The 21,201-nt window shown below is 45.0% G+C and overlaps 1 protein-coding gene across 1 annotated transcript; it reads left to right on the top strand.

The window, feature by feature from the left end:
• The first annotated feature begins 88 nt into the window (after positions 1 to 88).
• On the top strand, positions 89 to 15,162 carry CDCA5 (cell division cycle associated 5). Its single transcript, XM_070950999.1, has 6 exons — positions 89 to 190; positions 4,957 to 5,069; positions 6,089 to 6,151; positions 7,451 to 7,495; positions 10,866 to 11,399; positions 14,529 to 15,162. Exons 1-6 carry the CDS (start codon positions 136 to 138, stop codon positions 14,607 to 14,609), a joined length of 891 nt encoding a protein of 296 aa, XP_070807100.1. The 5' UTR covers positions 89 to 135; the 3' UTR covers positions 14,610 to 15,162.
• Positions 15,163 to 21,201: the final 6,039 nt, after the last annotated feature.

Raw genomic sequence — 21,201 nt, 5'->3', positions numbered from 1 at the left:
CTTCCGGCCTTCTCTCCCAAAGATGGCGGACGGCGCTTTCCGGCGGACGGCCCTCGACGTCACTTCCGGCGAGGCTGTGGCGGGCGATTTCAACGGCGCGGAGAAGCGATCCGGAGGAGGAAGGAGGCGGCCGCCATGGCGGGAGGCCGCCCCGGGAGGCGGCCGCGCTCGGCCGGGGAAGCCCGGGAAGGTGAGGCGAGGCTTTGGGTGGGTTGGGGGATCCCGCGGAGCAGGCCCGGGGAGGGGGAGGGGGCTCTTCTGCCTCGCTTCCAAAACGCCCCTCCCCCTCCCTGGGCGGCTTCGGGGTTTCCCTGCCTTCAAAGACAGATTTGCTTTTTATTTCCCGCCTTTATTTACTGTTATTATATCCCGCCTTTATTATTATTATTATTATTATTATTATTATTATTATTATTATTATTCCCTGTTTTATTTATTAATATATCCTGCCTTTATTTACTGTTATTATATTCCGCCTTTATTATTATATACAATTATTATTATTATTATTATTATTATTATTATTATTATTATTATTATTATTGCATCCGGTTTTTATTTATTAATATATCCTGCTTTTATTTATTGTTATTATATTTCATCTTTATTATTAAATATACAGCTATTATTACTATTATTATTATTATTATTATAATATCCGGTTTTTATTTATTGATATATCCAGCCTTTATTTACTGTTATTATATTCCGCCTTTATTATTATATAAAGCAACTATTTATTATTATTATTATTATTTATTATACATGAAACAGTCAACTAAACATTTTAAAATGTGTCACAAATATCATTGACTGGCCTTGATGGTTGATACGAGTTGCTGCCAGCATCCTAGCTTTCATCATCATCATTATTATTAGTATATTTTTATTTTTATTATATTCTGACTTTATTCATTATTATATTCCACCTTTGTTACTATACTTTGCCATTATTATTATTATTGTTGTTGTTGTTGTTATTATTATTATTATTATCATTCATTATTTGCTTTTTTTTATTACCCTGTTCCTCCCAAAATAAGACATCCCCTGATAATAAGCCCAATCGGGCTTTTGAGTGCATGGCAATAAGGCCAAGTGCTTATTTCAGGGTTCAAAAAAAAAAATAAGACGGTCTTATTTTCGGGGAAACTCAGTATATCCTGCCTATATTCATTATTATATTCCACCTTTATTACTATACTTTGCCATTAGTATTATCATCATCATCATCCACTTTTATTTATTATTTCTCGCCTTTATTCATTCTTATATTCCACTTTTCTTTATTATACTTCACCTTTATTCATTATTATTATATATGGCCTTTATTTTTATTATATCCTGCCTTTATTCATTATTATATTCCACCTTTATTACTATACTTTGCTATTATTATTATCCACTTTTATTTATTATTTCCCGCCTTTATTCACTCTTATATTCCATCTTTATTACTATACTTCACCTTTCTTCATTATTATTATATCCCGTCTTTTTCATCATCATATGTTCAGACTGGATTTGGCATTTTTATCCACCTGTCGCGTCCTTCCCAAGGACCTGGGATAGGCAGATGTGAATATTTGATAGCATTATTCATTTACAGGTAGTCCTCGACTTACAACAGTTCATTTAGTGACTGTTCGAAGTTACAACAGCTCTGAAAAAAGTGACTTATGGCTGTTTTCACACTTAACAACCATTGCAGCATCCCCATGGTCAAAACGGGACCAAAACTCAGACACTTGGCAACTGATTCATATTTACGACAGTCGCAGTGTCCCGGGATCACATGATCCCCTTTTGCGACCTTTTGACAAGCAAAGTCAACGGGGAAGCCAGATTCACTTAACAACCGTGTGACTAATTTAACAGCTGCAGTGGATTCATTTCACAAATGTAGCAAGGAAAGTCGTAAAATGGGGGTAAAACTCACTTAACAAATGTCTCGCACAGCAGCGGAAATGTTGAGGTCAATAATGGTTGTAAGTTGAGAGCTATCTGTATTGGCTGCCCAGGGTAACTCTGGGTGGCTTAACAATCATAAAGATCTAATTAGATCTATGGTCTAATTAAAGATGGGGTGGATGGGAGCAGAATGGGGTTCCCCCCAAGCAAATTGTCTTAAGGCTCTGAGGGTTTAACAGTTTAACAATAACAGAGTTGGAAGGGACCCTTGGAGATCATCTAGTCCAACCCCCTGCTTACGCAGGAGACCTGTACTAGGGATTCGAACTGCCGGCCTTTCTGATTGACAAGCTCAGCGTCTTAGCCACTGAGCCACCTAGTCACCCAACTCCAATGGGGGCGGGGTAGAGGGAAATATTCCAGAAGGACATTATCTCATCTTTGTTGTTGTTATATAATCAGATCGTATGGGAATCCAGCTGAGTGAGGTTCGGTAGGCTTTGGGGGGGGGGTTGATGGTGGCTTAAAGCAGGGGTCTCCAACTTTGGTAATTTTAATGGCTTGATCCCGTCCTCTTAGTTTTTTAATCGAATTTCGGTTTTAATTGGGTTGTTTTAAATTCGGGCCAAAATTATTTTATTGTTTTTTAAAATGTTTTTAAATTTTATATGCTATGTTTTATCCTGGCTGTACACCGCCCTGAGTCCCGCAGGAGAAGGGCGGTATAGAAATATAATAAAATAAATAAATAAATAAATAAATAAATAAATAATCCTGGCGGACTTCAACTCCCAGAATTCTGGGAGTTGAAGTCCACAGGTTTTAAATGTTGCCAAGGCTGGCTCAGCATGGTTGGCTGGGGAATTCTGGGAGTTGAAGTCCGCCAGGTTTAAAGTTGCCGAGGTTGATGTATGATCAAAGGTTGCTTAGCTCCTTGAAATACGATACACAAATAAATAAATTTTGGGAATGCAAGAAAGAAAAGGAGTCTTCTAAATCAGGGGTCCCCGTCCCTCAGTCCGTGCAAACAAGCTTGTTTGAATCACGCCTCCCCAGTCCACGGAAAAACCTTTCCACGGAACTGGTCCCTGGTGCCCAAAAGGTTGGCAGCCATTCTTCTAAATAATCAGAAGATGGTTTAAAAAACAGCCCTGGTTAACAATAGACCAGGGCTGCATTTATTTAATATGCCTGGGGCTTAATGTGAATTTGTTCTGTGTCCCGTCCCATCCTCCCCCGCCCCCGTCACCCCCCCCCCCATGATGCTTCTTGGGACATGTGATGTGAAAGTGCAGCTCTCTGGAAAAGATATTAATCTTGGGAAAGGTGGAAAGAGAGAGAAAAAAGAGAAGGACCAGCCAGGGTGGATTTGATTTAAATCGAGTTGATTTAAATCATGATTTAAATAACTAGTAAAAAGGCTTGATTTAAATCAACTCGATTTAAATCGTAATTTTTAAAGAGCAGCTGTCATCTCTGCTACTCCTTTGACCCACTGTTGACTCACCGATAGTCCCAGTGTTGCAGAATATACAGCCTCCTGCTACATAACTCAGCTCCATTTCATGCTGAATAAACTAAATTATTTATATATCTTAAATAGAAAACTATCTTATAATAGATTTTTACCCCAAAAGTTTTTTATTAAAATAAATTCGATAAAAATAAAAAAAAATCCAATTTAAATAAAAAAAAAATCTGATTTTTTTTTATTTTTTTAAAAAAAAATCATTGATTTTTATCCACCCTGGGACCAGCAGAGGGGAAGTGAATGCACCATGTCAAAGAAAACCCCTCTATCCGTTCCCTAGGAGTCGACGACGACTTCATGGTGTACAATCAACAGTCAGAAAATTTCATAGGACAAGGGCTCAGTTTCCCAAAACTTCCTCACCCGTAAACTAAGCAGTCTCGTGTGTATTTTTTAACCTGTCAGGGGGGTTGTGTGCGCTAAGACAAAAGGTTGTTTGTTTGTTTGTTTGTTTATTGGTTCAATTTATATGCCTTGAGCCTGGTGAGATTTGAACTTGCAGTAATTGCAGGCAGCTGGCAGCTAACTGCTATTTAACAGGGCTTTAGTCCACTGCTCCACCAAGGCTCTGTACTGTATTGTCACTATCTTTATTAAGGAGAAGTATAGTGGCTAAGATGCTGAGCTTGGCAGGTCGGCAGTTCGGCGGTTCGAATCCCTAGTGCCGCGTAATGGGGTGAGCTCCCGTGACTTGTCCCAGCTTCGGCCAACCTAGCAATTCGAAAGCCCGTAAAAATATGCAAGTAGAAAAATAGGGACCACCTTTGGTGGGAAGGGAATAGCATTTTCCGTGCGCCTTTGGCCTTGAGTCATGCTGTCCACATGACCACGGAGACGTCTTCGGACAGCGCTGGCTCTTCGGCTTTGAAATGGAGATGAGCACCGCCCCTAGAGTCAGGAACGACTAGCACATGTGTGCTAGGGGAACCTTTATCTTTATATTTGGTTTTGTTTCTAATAGGAGACCGCTTCTAGACTTAGTACTCGGAGGAAGCTGGTGTTCAACAACTTGCAACACCTATTCCTAATCGTCAGCATTACAGGCAGTCCTTGACTTACACCGCTTTGTTTAGTGACCGAAGTTACAACGGCCCTGGAAAACAAGTGGCTTAGGACCATTTTTCTCACTTACAACTGTTGCGGCATTCCCCACGCTCACGTGATCCGACTTTGGGTGCTGGCAACTTGTCACGTGATCCCCTTTTGCGAGCTTTTGACAAGCAAAGTCCACGAGAAAGCCAGATTCACTTAGCAACCCTGTTCCTAACTTAACAACTGCACTGCTTCACTTAACAACTGTGGCAAGAAAGATCGTAGAATGGGGCAAAAGTCATTTAACAAATGTCTCGCTTAGCAGTCAGGAACGTCGGATTCAATTGGGGTCATAAATCGAAGATGCCCTGGCTTATAGCACGACTCTTATTTTGAAATGAAAACATTCCCTGAGTATGGACTTCATGATTTTGCTTACCATCTTTGATCAAACCCTTTTATCCTTTCTATTTATTCCCCAGGTGCTGCTTCCTCTCCCCCCAGGCGAAGGTCCGAGAGAAACTTGCCTTCTTCAATTTGTCCGGTGTTCCAGGGTAACCCCAGTGGGGTGGCCAAGAAAATGATGGGCACCCCGGTACGAGAAAAGCATTGCTGTTTGTGCTTTCATTTATTCTTTTGTGAATTTAGAATTCTACTTGGGTAACGATGCGTTGGATAAGCCATACGGATAATCATTTAGGGACTGTGTTCAAAGTTAAAATGACAGTGAAAAGGTGATTTATGACCGTTTTTCACACTTAACGACCATTGCAGCATCCCGATGGTCACATGATCAAAATTCAGATAGCAATAGCTCTTAGACTTATATCCTGCTTCACAGTGCTTTCCAGCCCTCTCTAAGCAGTTTACAGAGTTAGCCTCTGGCCCCCAACAATCTGGGTCCTCATTTTACCCACCTCGGAAGGATGGAAGGCTGAGTCAACCTTGAGTCAGTCAGGATCGAACCGCTGGTAGTGGGCAGAGTTAGCCTACAATACTGCATTCTAATAGGAAGGGAGGGAGGGCAGTAGCCCTTAGACTTATATACCGCTTCACAGTGCTTTTACAGCACTTTCTAAGCAGTTTACAGAGTCAGCCTCTTGCCCCCCAACAATTTGGGTCCTCATTTTACCCACCTCGGAAGGATGGAAGGCCGAGTCAACCTTGAGCATGGTGAGGTTCGATCTGCCAAGATGTTTGGCAACTGACTCGTATTTGTGACGGTTTTGCTGTGTTCCCTGGGTCACGTAATCCCCTTTTGCGACCTTCTGACAAACTGCGTTAATGGGGAAGCTGGATTCGCTTAATGGCCATGACACTCATTGAACGACTGCAGGGATTCACTTACCAACTGTGGCAAGAAAGGTCGTAAAATGGGGCAAACCTCACTTGACAACTGTCTCGCTTAGCAACAGAAATTTGGGACTCAGTTGTGGTTATAAATCAAGGATGACCTGTATTTGGGATAGGAGTGATTGTTCAGGTTCTCTCAAAGCATGTGATGTATTTTAGAAAGACAAATCTCAGATTCTGTGTGTTTAACAGAAAAATTCTCTCCCAGCTGCATTTTTCTTTGCTGCCCTGCTGAATATTTTTTTCCTGTCTTCTTTTTAGCGCCCGGGTGCCTCTGTCATGCGCACGATAACTCTGAGAAAGATTAAGCCACGGAACCAGCAGGTGAGTACCCGGTTTCCCCTAAAATAAGACATCCCCTGATAATAAGCCCAATCAGACTTTTAAGCACAGGTGCTAAAATAATAATATAAGGCCTAAAAAATAACATTTTACTATTTTAATGGGTTGTTTTATTAGAGGTTTTTGGCCAATTTATTTAATTGTTTTAAATTGCTTTTAATTTTTATACTGTCGTGGTTTTATTTTTGGCTGTACACCGCCCTGAGTCCTTCGGGAGAAGGGCGGTATAGAAATTCAATAAAATAAAATAAATAAATAAAATAATCCCCCTCCGAAAATAAGCCCTCCCTGAAAATATTTAACCGCATGCACAGCCGGTCCCCGCCATTTCCTCTGGTTAGGGTTAGGGAGACAGAGCTGGAAATCAGGTAAGATGGCAAGAGGAGCCCCGCCTTGCTCCATGCGCCCCAAAATAATAAGACCTCCCCGAAAATAAGGCCAAGCACTTATTTTGGGGTTTGAAAAAAAATATATAAGACAGGGTCTTATTTTCGGGGAAACACGGTAGTTGTTATGAAGCTACTTGATACATGTTCCATATTTTATGTGATTTTTTTTAAAAAATAATTTTTTATTGAAGCTTATCCGAATAAAAGATGCAAATGAAAATACAGACAAAAATACAGAAAGGGGAGAGAGAAACAGAAAGGGGGGAGAAGATGCGAAGGAAAAAGAAAAGAAGGAAAAAAAGCACAGCCCTCCAACTTTTTTTGGTGCAGTAATTAAATTAGTAAAGTGTGTAATAAAGTAAATTACACTTAGACTTTTTCCTTTTATATAATTAGTGACTACTAGCCATTTCTACAACAAATTCAATCACCAACATTCAAAGTCAATGTTTCATTTTATTCTATTTTGAGTAAAAATCTGGAAGCAATCTCCAAATAGAAACAAAACTGGATATATTATTTCCCTTAATTAAGACACTTTTGCTATCCCTGCCAGTTCTATTACCGTGAGAATTGACCCCTCTTTCCGTGGATTGTTGTTGTTGTTGTTATTATTATTATTATTATTTTCATATGATGTAACAGAATCCAGCAATAATGCATAAAAACTCACCAATTCAGCATATAAAATGGGTATCAAAATATTAAACATCAGAGCTGTGAACTATTTTTAAAAATGTACAGCACACGAGTAATAAAATTATGAATGAAATTAAATCATGGCCAAATTAACTACTTTTTTGTGTGTGCTCTATATTTATTTATTTATTGATTGATTGATTGATTGATTGATTGATTGATTGATTGATTGATTGTGCTCTATTGTTCCCAGGACCAGGTGAAAGAAAGTGATTTAATTCCTCGTCGGAGTCCAAGGGTAAGCACGGCGCCATAGCAATTCTTGAGAATTAAAAGAAGGCCAAGATCTGGAACTTTTAAGTAAGCCCGCCTTCCCCAAGATGGCTGGGGAATTCTGGGAATTGAAGTCTGACACATTGAGAGCAGCAGTCCCCATTTTGGCACCAGGGGCCGGTTTCGTAGAAGACAATTTTTCGACGGACTCGGGTGGGTGGGGGAGAGAAGGAGCACACAAATTAGATCCCCGTATGTGCAATTTAGGGGATGTGGTGGCTCAGTGGCTAAGACGCTGAGCTTGTCGATCGAAAGGTCGGCAGTTCAATGATTCGAATCCCCAGTGCCGCGTAACGGGGTGAGCTCCCGTGACTTGTCCCAGCTTCTGCCAACCGAGCAGTTCGAAAGAGGTAAAAAATGCAAGTAGAGAAACAGGGACCACCTTTGGTGGGAAGGGAACAGCATTCCGTGCGTCTTTGGCGTTGAGTCATGCCGGCCACATGACCACGGAGATGTCTTCGGACAGCGCTGGCTCTTTGGCTTTGAAACGGAGATGAGCATTGTCCCCTAGAGTCGGGAACGACTAGCACATATGTGCGAGGGGAGCCTTTACTTTTATGCGCAATTTATAGTAGGGCTTGTTCTCCTATGAGAGTCTTAATGCCTGATGATCTGAGGTGGAGCTGAGGCGGTGATGCTAACTCTGGGGAGCAGCTGCAAATAGAGATGAAGCTTCATTTGCCAGCTGTTCACCCCCAGCTATGCGGCCCAGTTCATGACAGACCAAAGACCGGCCCAGGGATTGGAGACCCCTAATTTTCCAGGTCAGAGGAGGTTAATGAGAGAGCATAGAATGGTTCTGTTAAAAAAAACCAAACACCCTAGCCGTCAGCTTCAAACAAAGAGGGCAAGTTGTCGGGGGATGTGCCTGCTAATGCAGATAATCACCTCAAAGGCCGTCCCCTGTAGAATTTTTCCCAGGCTGTTGGCCAGGGCAATTAGGTCTCTAATTCTCACCACAGTGGTTGAGGCGGTTCTTTTTCTGTCTAATACAGGAATTGGATGAATAAATACCCGGGCAACATCGGGTTATCAGCTAGTATAACATTAAAACTGGATGGAGCAGAGAATCTAACGGATATTAATATGAGGGCCCTTCAGGGCATTCTGTATTGGAGAACTCAGGCCAAAGAGAAAATCAAACATGCTTAATCACTTGCAGAATCGTTAATTCTCCCTTACCAGAGGGAGCATCCTCGTAGAGTACTGTGAAGCCGTTACCATGGCAACTCCACTGCGCTGTACAGTAGAAGCCATTTTAAGGCACAACAGGCTGTATCTTAACAACTTGAATCCAAAATGCACAGTATCACTGTTAAAAGTACTGTGATTTGACACTCTAGATAAAATTCATTCTTTTTCATTTCAGTGGCCCAGGCATTCCAGAGTTATGCTGGAACATACATACACAGACACACACACATGTACACACCCCAAGGGGTGTTAGGGATATCTTACACCCACAGTATTTCTTTCTAGAGAGTAAGTCATCTGTGTACCAAGTTTGGATGAAATTGCTCGAGGCGTTCCAGAGTTATGCTGGAACATACATACATACACAGCCATTTTTATATATATATAGATAAATGGGAAATGAAGACCTGTCTTTACTACCAGAATGCCTCTGAAATTCACACAGACGGCAAAAGGACTTTTTGTAAATTAAAACGATAGGTATGTGGCAAAGATGTTTGGAGAGGTAGGTCCATTTGCACAGAAAAAAAGAAATCAGCATAAATCACTCTAAATATTACTGCCAGCAGGCCAAATGGTTGGAGAGCCTCTCTTTTGAGGTGGGAGGATGGAAGGTGATGAGGAAATACCTTTCTCATAATGGGAAATGCGACTACAGCTAGTCCTTGACTTACCACAGTTCATTTAATGACAGTTCCAATTAACAACATCCCTGAAAAAAAGTGACTTACGACCGTTTCTCACTCTTACGACCATTGCATCCCCAGGGTCATGTGGGCAAAATTTGGACGCTTGGCAGCTGACTTATATTTATGACAGTTGCAGCGTCCCCCTTTTGCGACCTGACAACCAAAGTCAATGGGGAAGTCGGATTCACTTAACAACCCTGTTACCGATGTAACACCTGCAGGGATTCATCTAACGACTTTGGCAAGAAAAGGTGGTAACATTGAGCAAAGCTCACTTTTAACAACTGTCTCGCTTAGCCACAGAAATTTGGGGCTCAATCGTGGTCGTAAGTCGAAGACTACCTGTAGTTTACCAATTTCATAAAATCCCAAAAGTGCTTTTTCAAGAGGCAGCTGGACTTTCTGGTTTTTCTTTGAAGACGTTTCGCTTCTCCTCCAAGAAGCTTCTTCGGCTCTGACTGAAGAACAACGGCAAGAGCTGAAGAAGCTTCTTGGAAGAGAAGCGAAATGCCTTCAAAAGAAAAAAACCAGAAAGTCCAGCTGCCTCTTGAAAAAGCATCTTTGGGACAACCAGGACCTGGATGACTGAGAATCTCCTTAGACAATTTCATAAAATCTTATTTCTCCTTGGCATCCCAGAAGCGTTTCCTGAGAGCTTAGCGACATGCAGACTGATCAAAAAGGGGGAAATCAGATAAATCCTGTTGAAGCATTTGGAAATCATTTCGAAACCTCTCCCCTTGTAACACGTCGATGCAGATTCTGAGTCATCCAGGTACAGTTGTCTGAAGGTTGAGTCATTGCACCTGGACTAATTTTTGTTATCTTGAGACCTTTCGCTGCTCATCCCGGCAGCTTCATCAGTCAGTTAACTCTCTGCTTAATTAGAATAGAATAACAGAGTTGGAAGGGACCTTGGAGGTCTTCTAGCCCAACCTCCTGCTTAGGCAGGAAACCCTACACCACTTGAGACCAATGGTTACCCAACCTCTTCTTAAAAACTTCCAGTGTTGGAGCATTCACAACTTCTGGAGGCAGGTTGTTCCACTGGTTAATTGTTCTCACTGTCAGGAAATTTCTCCTTAGTTCCAAGTTGCTTCTCTCCTTGATTAGTTTCCACCCATTGCTGCTTCTCCTGCCCTCAGGTGCTTTGGAGAAGAGCTTGACTCCCTCTTCTTTGGGGCAGCCCCTGAGATATCGGAAGACTGCTATCATGTTACCCCAACTCCTTCTTTTCTTCAGACTAGACATACCTAGTTCCAGCAACCGTTCTTCATATGTTTTAGCCTCCAGTGGGTTTATTCTGACTGATGAAGGCTGGATGAGCTGCAAAACATCTCAAACTAGCAGCAAAAATTACTCCGGTTGCAATGATTCAACCTTCAGACTTCCCGCTTGTACTGCTTTTCTACCTTATAGCAAGTAACACGGGATCCTATTCCTGTTTTACAGATCTCCTTAAAAGAAAACAAGGAGAACAGCCCGCCGGCGGCCCCTGAAAATCAAAGCCCCCACGGAGGGGAGGCCACAAGGAAAGGCCAATCTTTTACCCCGTGCTGCTCCTTGAATCTTGACGCAGAGAACTCACCGAAAGAGACTAATGTCCTGTCCCCGGTTAGCGCCAACACGCCAGGTTCTCCACCGGATTGCGAACGAGACCTGACCATGGCCAAACGTGTGCGCCGGTCTTACAGCCGCCTGGACGTCTCTTTGTCCCGCAGCTTCACAGACAAGCCGGAGTTTCCCAGCTTCAGCCTCGCGGGCACCTTCACGCCCGCCGGTGGTCCCGGCAAGCGGCAAACCTTTTTCGGTTTCGAAAAGCTCCTGCTCCCAGGGGAGCTGGCAGAGCCCGCCGTCCTGCATCTCATCAGCGCCCCCAAGACGGCGGTTGAGGAAAGCGGGGCCGTCAGGAAGCCGGACACCGACATCCCTGGCATCTCGTTTGGCAGAGAAAAACGAAGGAAGAAGAAGGTGCCCGAGTTTGATGTGAGTAGGACTTTGGGCGCTGGGGGGGGGTTTACAGCGGGTGAAATCCAACAGGTTCTGACAGGTTCTGGAGAACCAGCAACGGAAATTTTGAGTAATTCGGAGTACTGGAAAATACCACCTCTGGCTGGCCCCAGAGTGGGGAGGGAATGGAGATTTTGCAGTATCCTTCCCCTGGAGTGGGATGGGAATGGAGATTTTGCAGTATCCTTCCCGTGGAGTGGGGTGGGAATGGAGAGTTTGCAGTATCCTTCCCCTGGAGTGGGATGGGAATGGAGATTTTGCAGTATCCTTCCCCTGGAGTGGGATGGGAATGGAGATTTTGCAATATCCTTCGCCCTGGAGTGGGGTGGGAACGGAGATTTTGCAGTATCCTTCCCCCTGGAATGGGTGGGAATGAAGTTTTTTTTTTTTTTAATTTGATTTATATGCCGCCCTTCTCCGGAGACTTACAATGCGCTAAGCAATAGCCTTCATACTTTTGTATATTTATACAAAGTCAGCTTATTGCCCCCACAATCCGGATCCTCATTTTACCTACCTTAGAAAGGATGGAAGGCTGAGTCGACCTTGAGCCTGGTGGGATTCGAACCTGCAGTAATTGCAGGCAGCTGGTCTTAATAACCAGCTTAGTAACAGGGTGCCTTAGACCACTGTACTACCAACGCTCTTTTTGCAGTATCCTTCCCCTGCCACGCCCACCAAGCCACACCACGCCCACCAAGCCACGCCCACAGAACCGGTAGTAAAAAAATTTTGGATTTCACCACTGGTTTACAGCCAAGTTGTGGCTGTAAACTTTGTGTTAGAATTACGGGCTGCTCAGATCCCTTGACCTGCCTTGTGCACACAACGTACTAAGAGAGTGAAGGACCACACTCAGCAGGCATGGGGGTAGCAGCTGTTGTTTGCGCGGCGTACCAAGAGATCCGCTCCAAATAGTAGAGGATGGCATCAGGGACTTATTTTTTTACAGTATTTTTTGGACTGTAAGACGCACCGGAATATAAGACGCACCAAGATTTTGAAGAGGTAAACAAGGGGGGCGAAATGTTTTTGCCCTCCCCGGCCCCCAGGAGCACTCTGCAGGCCTCCCAAACCCTCTGCGCATCCCGGGACGCGCAGAGGGTTTGGGAGGCCTGCAGAGTGCTCCTGGGGGCCGGGGAGGGCAAAAACGTGCCTCTTTTTGGCCTCCCAAACTCCCCACACGTCACGTTTTTGTGAAAAACCGGCCTGTTTTTGGCAAAAACGGGACTCATAGGGCGGGGTTTCGGGTGGAGGAAAATGGCTATATTCGGTGTATAAGACGCACCAACATTTCCACCCTCTTTTAGGGGGGGAAAATGCGTCTTATACTCCGAAAAGTATGGTATTTAGTGCAGGAGTGACACGGGGTGTTTAAATTTGGCCCACGGGGCCGGCCTGGAGATATCAAAGGACCGGCCCACGAGGCCTCTACAGACCAAAACGGGCTGCGCGGGATCTCCGCAGGGCCTGTTTCCGGCCGGCAGTGGGCTGCAGGAGGACTGGATTGGCCTGTATTACAATTATGTGGCCTCAAGTAAGTGCCTGATCTGGATAAAAAACAAGCAACATCCTACGTTAATACTAGAGTTTAACGCGCACGATTTTACATACTGTAGGTCCATTTAATTTACAATCAACAATCTATAATTGGCAGCCATTTCTATTTACTATCCTGGAAATTTACCTCTGCTGCTGATTGAATGATCATGTTATTTATGTTATTGTATTTTTAATATTTTTGGTTTTTTTTTTTTTTTTGTGTTTTTTTATTAAATTTGTATACCGACCTTCTCCTGCTGGACTCAGGGCGGTGCACAGCCAAAAATAAAAAAAACATTCCAATACAAAATTTAATTTTTTTAAAAAAGAATTACACAACTTTGGCCCAAAATTTAAAACATCCCAACTAAAACCCATAGACAATTAAAAATCTAACATCTCAAAAGGGGGGAGCGTTTACACCAGCCCTGCTTGGTGGAAAAAAAAAGTTTTCAGGGCACGGCGAAAGACCCGGAGATCCGATATTCTTTGTATCTCTGAGGGCAAATCGTTCCAGAGGGCGGGAGCTGCCACAGAGAAGGCCCTCCTCCTGGGGGTCGCCAGCCGATACTGCCTGGCTGACGGCACCCTGAGGAGTCCCTCTCTGTGGAGCGTACTGGCCGGTGGGAGGCAATTGGTGGCAGAAGGCGGTCCCGCAAATACCCAGGTCCTAAGCCATGGAGCGCTTTAAAGGTGGTAACCAACACCTTGAAGTGCACCCGGAAGACCACCGGAAGCCAATGCAGCTCACACAGGAGTGGCGTCACATGGGAGCGCCCCCTCGCTCCCATAATCCCCCGCGCGGCCGCATTCTGCACCAGTTGGAGCCTCCGGGTGTCCCTCAAGGGGAGCCCCATGTAGAGAGTATTGCAGTAGTCCAGGCAGGAAGTCACGAGTGCCTGAGTGACTGTGTGTAAGGAGTCCCGATCCAGAAAGGGACGCAACTGGCAAATCAGGTGAACCTGATGAAAAGCCCCCCCCCCCGCCACAATTAATTATATATTATATTATATTATAATATATAATTAATATATAATTATAACTAATATATAATAATTATATATTAGGGATGCGGTGGCTCAGAGGCTAAGACGCTGAGCTTGTCGATCGAAAAGTCGGCAGTTCAGCGGTTCGAATCCCTAGTGCCACATATCGGGGTGAGTTCCCGTTCCTTGTCCCAGCTTCTGCCAACCTAGCAGTTCGAAAGCACCTAAAAAATGCAAGTAGAAAAACAGGGACCACCTTTGGTGGGAAGGTAACCAAAGATGAGCCTTTGGCGTTGAGTCATGCCGGCCACATGACCACGGAGACGTCTTCGGACAGCGCTGGCTCTTCGGCTTTGAAACGGAGATGAGTACCGCCCCCTAGAGTTGGGAACGACTAGCACATGTGCGAGGGGAATCTTTACCTTTACCTTACTTATATAAAGATGTGTGGAAGAATTTAATCAAGAGGTATAGCAAAATTCTGGTTGCCTTAGTGCAGAACCTTAGCAGACTCTTCTTATCTCGTAGCAGGGGCCTCTTTTTAATCCAAATAAAAGTCGTTTTATTGCCTTTATAGAAATCCAAGATGGACGAGTGGGCCGCGCAGATGAACGCCGAGTTCGAAGAAGCCGAGAAATTTGACCTCCTTGTGGAGTGAAAAAACGCATCTCCTCAGCGCATCGTCAGTGGCCACCATGTTCCTTGTACATAAATCTCAAATGCCCGCCAAACCCCCCTTAGGAGGACGCTTAAGCTTTCTTAGCATAAAGGTGTAAAAATATTTTTTTGTTTGTTTACTACAGGTTTACTCGCTGACCAAAGGCAGCTAACATTTCTCTCAATGCCCCCTTCCCCAAAAACAAAAGATATTGTATTAATTCTTTGGGCTTACGAGGAAATTTTTTTCCCCCCTCGGCTGTAACCTGAAAATAATGTGCGGAAGGATCCAGATTCTACGCGGCGTCACAATTTTTGTAAATGACTTGGCTACCTTTGGGAAAACAAATCTATTCCCAAAAATAGGCAAAGCTGTTGAGGTGCATTTTAGCCTTTAAAAGTGCGCGCCCATCCACGAGTTTCCCCGGTAGTTTTATTTTTTTTCATAATTATTTTTCTTCTGCGTTGCCTTCTGCAAAGTCCTATGTGCTTAAATGGAGTGGGGAACGTGGTTCACTCAGCCAGCTTCCATTTTTAGGGGGGGGGTGAGTTAACGGGGAACAGCCCGTTCTTAAGCCTCTCTCTGGCCGTCCTTCTTAACGGACGTTCCTCGCAGTGACGAAGCTTTTGACGTTCGGTTTGTCTCTTTGTCCCTCTGGGGACGCTTCACAGTGCAGCCCTGTTAGAATCATTGTGAGAAAATTAAAAAAAAAAGACTTTCCTTCAGTTTTTCCCTGTTGTCTTTAACTACTCACGTGTAATGTTTAAGAAATGATTTAGCGCAGGGGTCCCCAACTGGTGGTCCGCGAGAAAATGTTGGTGGGCCGCAGAAAAATTATTTACATTTTTTTATATTGCGTTAAATACTATTCTTTTTTTAAAAAAAATTCATATTAGCGGGCCGCGGGATTTAAAATTATGAATTTAGTGGTCCCTGACATCCGAAAGGTTGGTGACCCCCTGATTTTTAGGGCAGGGGTATCAAACTCAAGGCTCACGGAGCCAGCCTGGTCTACCCAATGCGAAGAGAAAACATGCCAGCGGTTTGGGGAGTGGTGTCAAGCTGGTCACGCCCACTCAATTGGCCATGCCCACCCAGTGATGTCAAGATGGCCACGCCCACCCAGTCGGGCAGCACCACCTCCCCCTGAGGTCAACCACAGCCCTGATGTGGCCCTCACCCCCCCGGATTTACGGTGGAACAACTAAAGGAATGCTGGGATTTATTTTAGAGATTTTGGGGCGAGATGGGACGAATTATAGCGATGTCTGAAAGACTGAAACAAATACAGGGTAGTCCTGGACTTACGACCGCAGTTGAGCCCAACATTTAGAGAATTTGTTAAGTGAGGTTTTTTCCCCCTCCCTTTTTCGACGCTTCTTGCCACGGTTGTTAAATGAATCACGGCGATTGAGAAAAGTTAGCAACCTGCTTGTTTAAGTGAATCCGGTTTCCCCGTCGACTTGGCTTGCCGGGAGGGGGATCACGTGACGCCGGGACACTGCAAACCGTCATAAGTACGAACCAAACGTCTTGAATTCTGGTCACGTGACCACGGGGATGGCTGCAACGGCTGTAACTGCGAGAAATGGTCATAAGTCACTTTTTTTCACAGTTACCGTTATAACTGAACGGTCACTAAATGAATGGTTGTAAATCGAGGATTACCTGTATCCAAGAAAAATCCGGAGTGTCTCTCTTGAAAGAATTGGCTACCTTTATCCAACCGGATCATTTTGCTGTTGCTTTACAGGACCTCAAAACTCTTTTTTTTTCCTTTTCTTTTTGGCATCCCACCCGATCAAGCCTAACAATGTCAAAAGACCAGGCTATTGATCTTGGGCAGGGGTCACCCCTTGCGGGTGGGGGGGTGTCTTTCCATGTTTCAGAACTGAAATTCTCTTGGCCGATCAGAGCTCAGGGAAAGGGGGGCAGAGAGGCGTGGCTGAGACCCTTGCCGAATGCCCAGCCGAATGTTCTGTCCCCCTTCCTCACACAGGCAATCGTAATACCAAGCACGCCTGCCAATATTTTATTAGGTAAACATTAGAATTCTTGGCAGACCAAGGTTTTGGCAGCAAGCTGCCGAATGCCTGCCAAGACCATTTTCATTCCCATAAAGCAGAAGAGGACTTCTCTTCAGTCCGTTCCAGGAGCAACCAATTATCCATGAGACAAGAGTTTAGTCAATGTTCAGTCCAAAATATATCCAAGCCGAATTTCAAAGATCACGATGTGACTTTCAGGGTTTAACTTTGTCCGTCACAAAGCCTGAAGAGCAATCCCACCCACTTTTATTCATGGTGGGGCGTGGCTCCGTGACTCAGGTCAATCTCTGGCCCTCCCACGCCTCTTCCGTTGCTACGCACGCTTCTCCCTCCGACGCTGCCTGGGATCAAGCCAGGATTCATCATCCTCGCTCCCTATCAATTGATGCTCCGATACGCCTTCCTCCCGGCACATCCCAGGCCGTTCCTCCTGGCCTTCGGATGGAACCTGAGGCATTGCCAGAAAGGAGGGTCCTGGAGAGGGAGGCCTTGTCAGTTCCTCCCCGTCACCTTCTGAGTCCTCTTCCTCGGTCAGGACAGGCTCAGGAGTCGGGGTCACAACACCGAGTTTACGGAAGGCTGCACCCGATTTGCTTTCGTACATCGGGAACTTGCGGCTTTAAAAATAATCTAATCACGGGATTGATTTTTCCCCCCTGGTGCGACGCAATGGGTCAATATACAATTTTTATTGTTAAAACAGTTTGCTTTGAAACACGAGCAAAAAACGCCCTCGGGAGAATCTGCGTTTATGTAACTTGTCCAGATGTGGCACACACGCCCACTGAATTGCAAGCAATGACTTCCATCACTGGAGGTTTTCCAGAAGGGACCGGGCAGTCACTTGTCTGACATGGTCTACGATCTCCTGCTTAAGCGGGGGGGGGGGGGGGGGTTTGGACTAGAAGACCTCTAGATAACAGATTAACAAGAGTTGGAAGGGACCTTGTAGGTCATCTAGTCCAACCCCCCGCCCAAGCAGAAGATCCTACACCATTTCTGACAGATGACAGTCCAGTCTCTTCTTGGAAAGCCTCCAGTGATGAAGCTCCCACAACTTCCGAAGGCAATTTTGGTTGATTGTTTTCACTTGTCAGAAAATTTCTCCTTATTTCTAGGTTGAATCTCTCCTTGGTCAGTTTCCATCCCTTCTTCCTTGTCTGGCCTTCAAAGGTGCTTTGGAGAATAGCTTGACCCCCTTCCTCCTCTCTGGGGCAGCCCCTCAAATACTGGAAGAGGCTCTCCTGTCTCCCCTGGTCCTTCTCTTCACTAGACTAGCCAGGCCCAGTTCCTGCAACCGTTCTTCATATTACAGATTAACAGTTGGAAGGGAGCTTATAGGTCATCTAGTCCAACCCCCCGCCCAAGCAGGAGGCCCTACACCATTTCTGACAGATGGCAGTTCAGTCTCTTCTTGAAAGCCTCCAGTGATGAAGCTCCCACAACTTCTGAAGGCAACTTAGGTTGAATCTCTCCTTGTTCTGTTTCCATCCATTGTTTCTTGTCTGGCCTTCAGGTGCTTTAGAAAATAACTTGACCCCCTTCCTCCTCTCTGGGGCAGCCCCTCAAATACTGGAAGATGCTCTCTTGTCTCCGCTAGTCTCTTCACTAGACTAGCCAGGCCCAGTTCCTGCAACCGTTCTTCGTATGTTTTAGCCTCCAGTCCCCTCATCATCCCTTCCAACACCCTTTTCAGTTCAATCATGATAGAAGGGACCTTGGAGGTCATGTAGCCTAACCCCCCACCCAAGCAGGAGACTCTACACCATTTCTGACAGATGGCAGTTCAGTCTCTTCTTGAAAGTAATGAAGCTTCCACAACTTCTGAAGGCAACTTTGGTTGATTGTTTTCACTTGTCAGAAAATTCCTCCTTATTTCCAGGTTGAATCTCTCCTTGGTCAGTTTCCATCCATTATTCCTTGTCTGGCCTTCAAAGGTGCTTTGGAAAATAGCTGGACCCCCTTCCTCCTCTCTGGGGCAGCCCCTCAAATATTGGAAGATGCTCTCTTGTCTCCGCTGGTCCTTCTCTTCACTAGACCAGCCAGGCCCAGTTCCTGCAACCGTTCATCGCATGTTTTAGCCTCCAGTCCCCTCATCCTCTTAGTTGCTGTTCTCTGCACTCTTTCCAGAGTCTCCACATCTTTTTTTATAGTGTGGTGACCAAAACTGGATGCAGGACTCCAAGTGTGGCCTTACTAAGGCTTTATAGACCTCCAAGGTCTCTTCCAGCTCTATTCTGATTCAAACTTGAATTACAAAGAGGATGGATGGACGGATGGAAGTGGGATGAGAGAGAGATTTTAGATAATAGAGCAGTGTTCCTCAACCTGAAATTTTTTAAAAGATGTGTGGACTTCAACTCCCAGAATTCCCCAGCTAGCATGTCGGGAGCATAGGGAACTCTGGGAGTTGAAGTCCACAAACATCTTCATTTGCCCAAGGTTAGGAAACGCTGTTTTATCTAATCTCTCATCTTTGTTATCGAATCTCGGGGGTGGAATTTGCTCGGTTTTATGATCCAAAGCCCAGGTACCATGTTCCTCTCCTACCGTTGTTAAATCATTAAAGCACCTTTATGCAATTTATTGCCGTGATTGCTCAGCTCGGCAGAGTTTAAAGAGAATACGAATTCAGTCTTGCTCAACTGGATTGTTAAACCCTGGTTTGTGAACGAAGCGACAATGACCTGGGGTTACGCCACCCACTAAAAGATAAACCACAGTTTACAAATGTCTATGGAGATTCTCAAATCATCCAGGCCATGGTTGTCGCAAAGAGGTATTTTTCAAAAAGCAATTGGAGTTCCTTGTTCTTTTTTTCCTTGAAAATGTTTAACCCAAAGGGGCTTTTTTTTCCCAAGAGGCAACTGGACTTTTTGGTTTTTCTTTGAAGACGTTTCGCTTCTCGTCCCAGAAGCTTCTTCAGCTCTGACTGGATGGTAGGAATGGAAGGATTGATACTCCTTGCAGACAGCTGGTCATTTGCATCCTTTTAGCAGGTTGTTAAACCCTCCTGGAGTTTTGTCTGTGTCCTCAGGGTTACCTGAGTAGTGCAAATGGGGCGTGGAAGGACCCATTTATCTGAGGACCCAAACAAATCTCCAAGTTGCCTCAACGCTTCTCTAAAAGGATGCAAACGATCAGCTGTCTGCAAGGAGTATCAATCCTTCTGTTCCCCACCATCCAGTCCCGGGATGGCGGATTATTTTTAGTACCGGTTCTGTGGGCGTGGCTTATTTTGTGGGTGTGGCTTGATGGTCATGTGACAATCCTTTCGGATTTAGCAGAGGTTCTGGTCTACCATGCTTTTAACTGCTTGCAGAGCTGTACCGGTCTACCCATTTATTTTTGGAGGCACCAGTCTACCACCACACTGCCTTTTAACACTGATCAGCTGTAGGGCGGCCCTTTGAAGCCCCCAGCAAGAGTTTAAACAGTTTTTTTCCTTCTAGCCGATCAGCTGGGACTCGGGAGGCAGCAATAGATTGGGGGTGGGGCCAAATAAAAGGTAAGAATAACGTGGCGGGGGGGGGCAGAACTGGTTCGGTCATATCATCACCGCTACCGGCTCAGTGGAACCGGGCCGAACCGGGCGGAACCCACCATTGATCCAGTCAGAGTTGAAGAAGCTTCTTGGATGAGAAGCGAGAAGTCTTCAAAGAAAAACCAGAAAAGTCCAGTTGCCTCTTGAAAAAAGCACCTTTGGGACAACCAGGATCTGGATGACGAAGAATCTCCATAGACCAGTGGTGGCTTATGCGCGGCTCCCCCCGTGTGCTGCAACCGCACCATCTGCGCATCTGTGCAGCTTTCACGCGGCTCCCCTGAATGCTGGGCGCACAATTGCACTATCTGTGCACGAGCGTGGCTTTCGTGCATGCAATGTAAGTGCACACTCACGCGCACATGCACAGGAGAAGTCCGAAGACCAGCTGGGTCTTTGGAATTGTGCGCATGCGCACCCGAGGACCAAATACCAGCTGGGGCACACGCACATGCGTAGCTGCAGGTAAGTTGGGGGACAGCTCGCATGCCCGGAAAGATGGCTCTGTGGGCCACCTCAGGCACACGTTTGCCATAGCTTTGCCATCACGTCCATAGACGTTGAAAATGTTTAGTTGCCTTTTGAAAAACCACAAGGCCTGGGATATCCCACTAAAAAGATAATTATAATTATAATCACCAGCCACAAGCTGTAAACTTGTGTGGACTTTCAACACACGCTGGCTGGGGAATTCTGGGAATGGAAGTCCACCCCTCTTAAAGTGCCCATGGTTGAGAAACATTGCTCTAAAGGAGGGGTGGGCCACAACGGCCCCTTTGCGACCTCTGAACTTCAACTCCCAGAATTCCCCAGCCAGCCATTTATTTATTTATTAGATTTATTGTTGCTTATTTTTCAAGCGTAAAAATCCATCCAGAACTACTGTGTTTCCCCGAAAATAAGACCTCCCTGGATAATAAACCCAATCAGGCTTTTGAGCGGATGTGCTAAAATAAGCCCCACCCTGAAAATATTTAAACGCCATGCGCAGCTGCCATTT

The sequence above is a fragment of the Pituophis catenifer genome, unplaced genomic scaffold (genome assembly GCF_029215685.1).
Source record: "Pituophis catenifer annectens isolate HBS135680 unplaced genomic scaffold, rPitCat1.0.hap2 SCAF_10, whole genome shotgun sequence".
Classification (NCBI taxonomy): domain Eukaryota; kingdom Metazoa; phylum Chordata; class Lepidosauria; order Squamata; family Colubridae; genus Pituophis; species Pituophis catenifer.
The sequence above is the reverse complement of the archived record's forward strand: the minus strand, read 5'-3'. Positions and strand labels throughout refer to the sequence as shown.

Excerpts from the sequence above, each read along its gene's own strand:
- CDCA5 (XM_070950999.1), top strand. The coding sequence starts at position 136 with ATGGCGGGAGGCCGCCCCGGGAGGCGGCCGCGCTCGGCCGGGGAAGCC. Across the intron at positions 191-4,956 it reads GGCCGGGGAAGCCCGGGAAG|GTGCTGCTTCCTCTCCCCCC; the intron begins GTGAGGCGAGGC and ends TTTATTCCCCAG. Across the intron at positions 6,152-7,450 it reads TTAAGCCACGGAACCAGCAG|GACCAGGTGAAAGAAAGTGA; the intron begins GTGAGTACCCGG and ends TATTGTTCCCAG.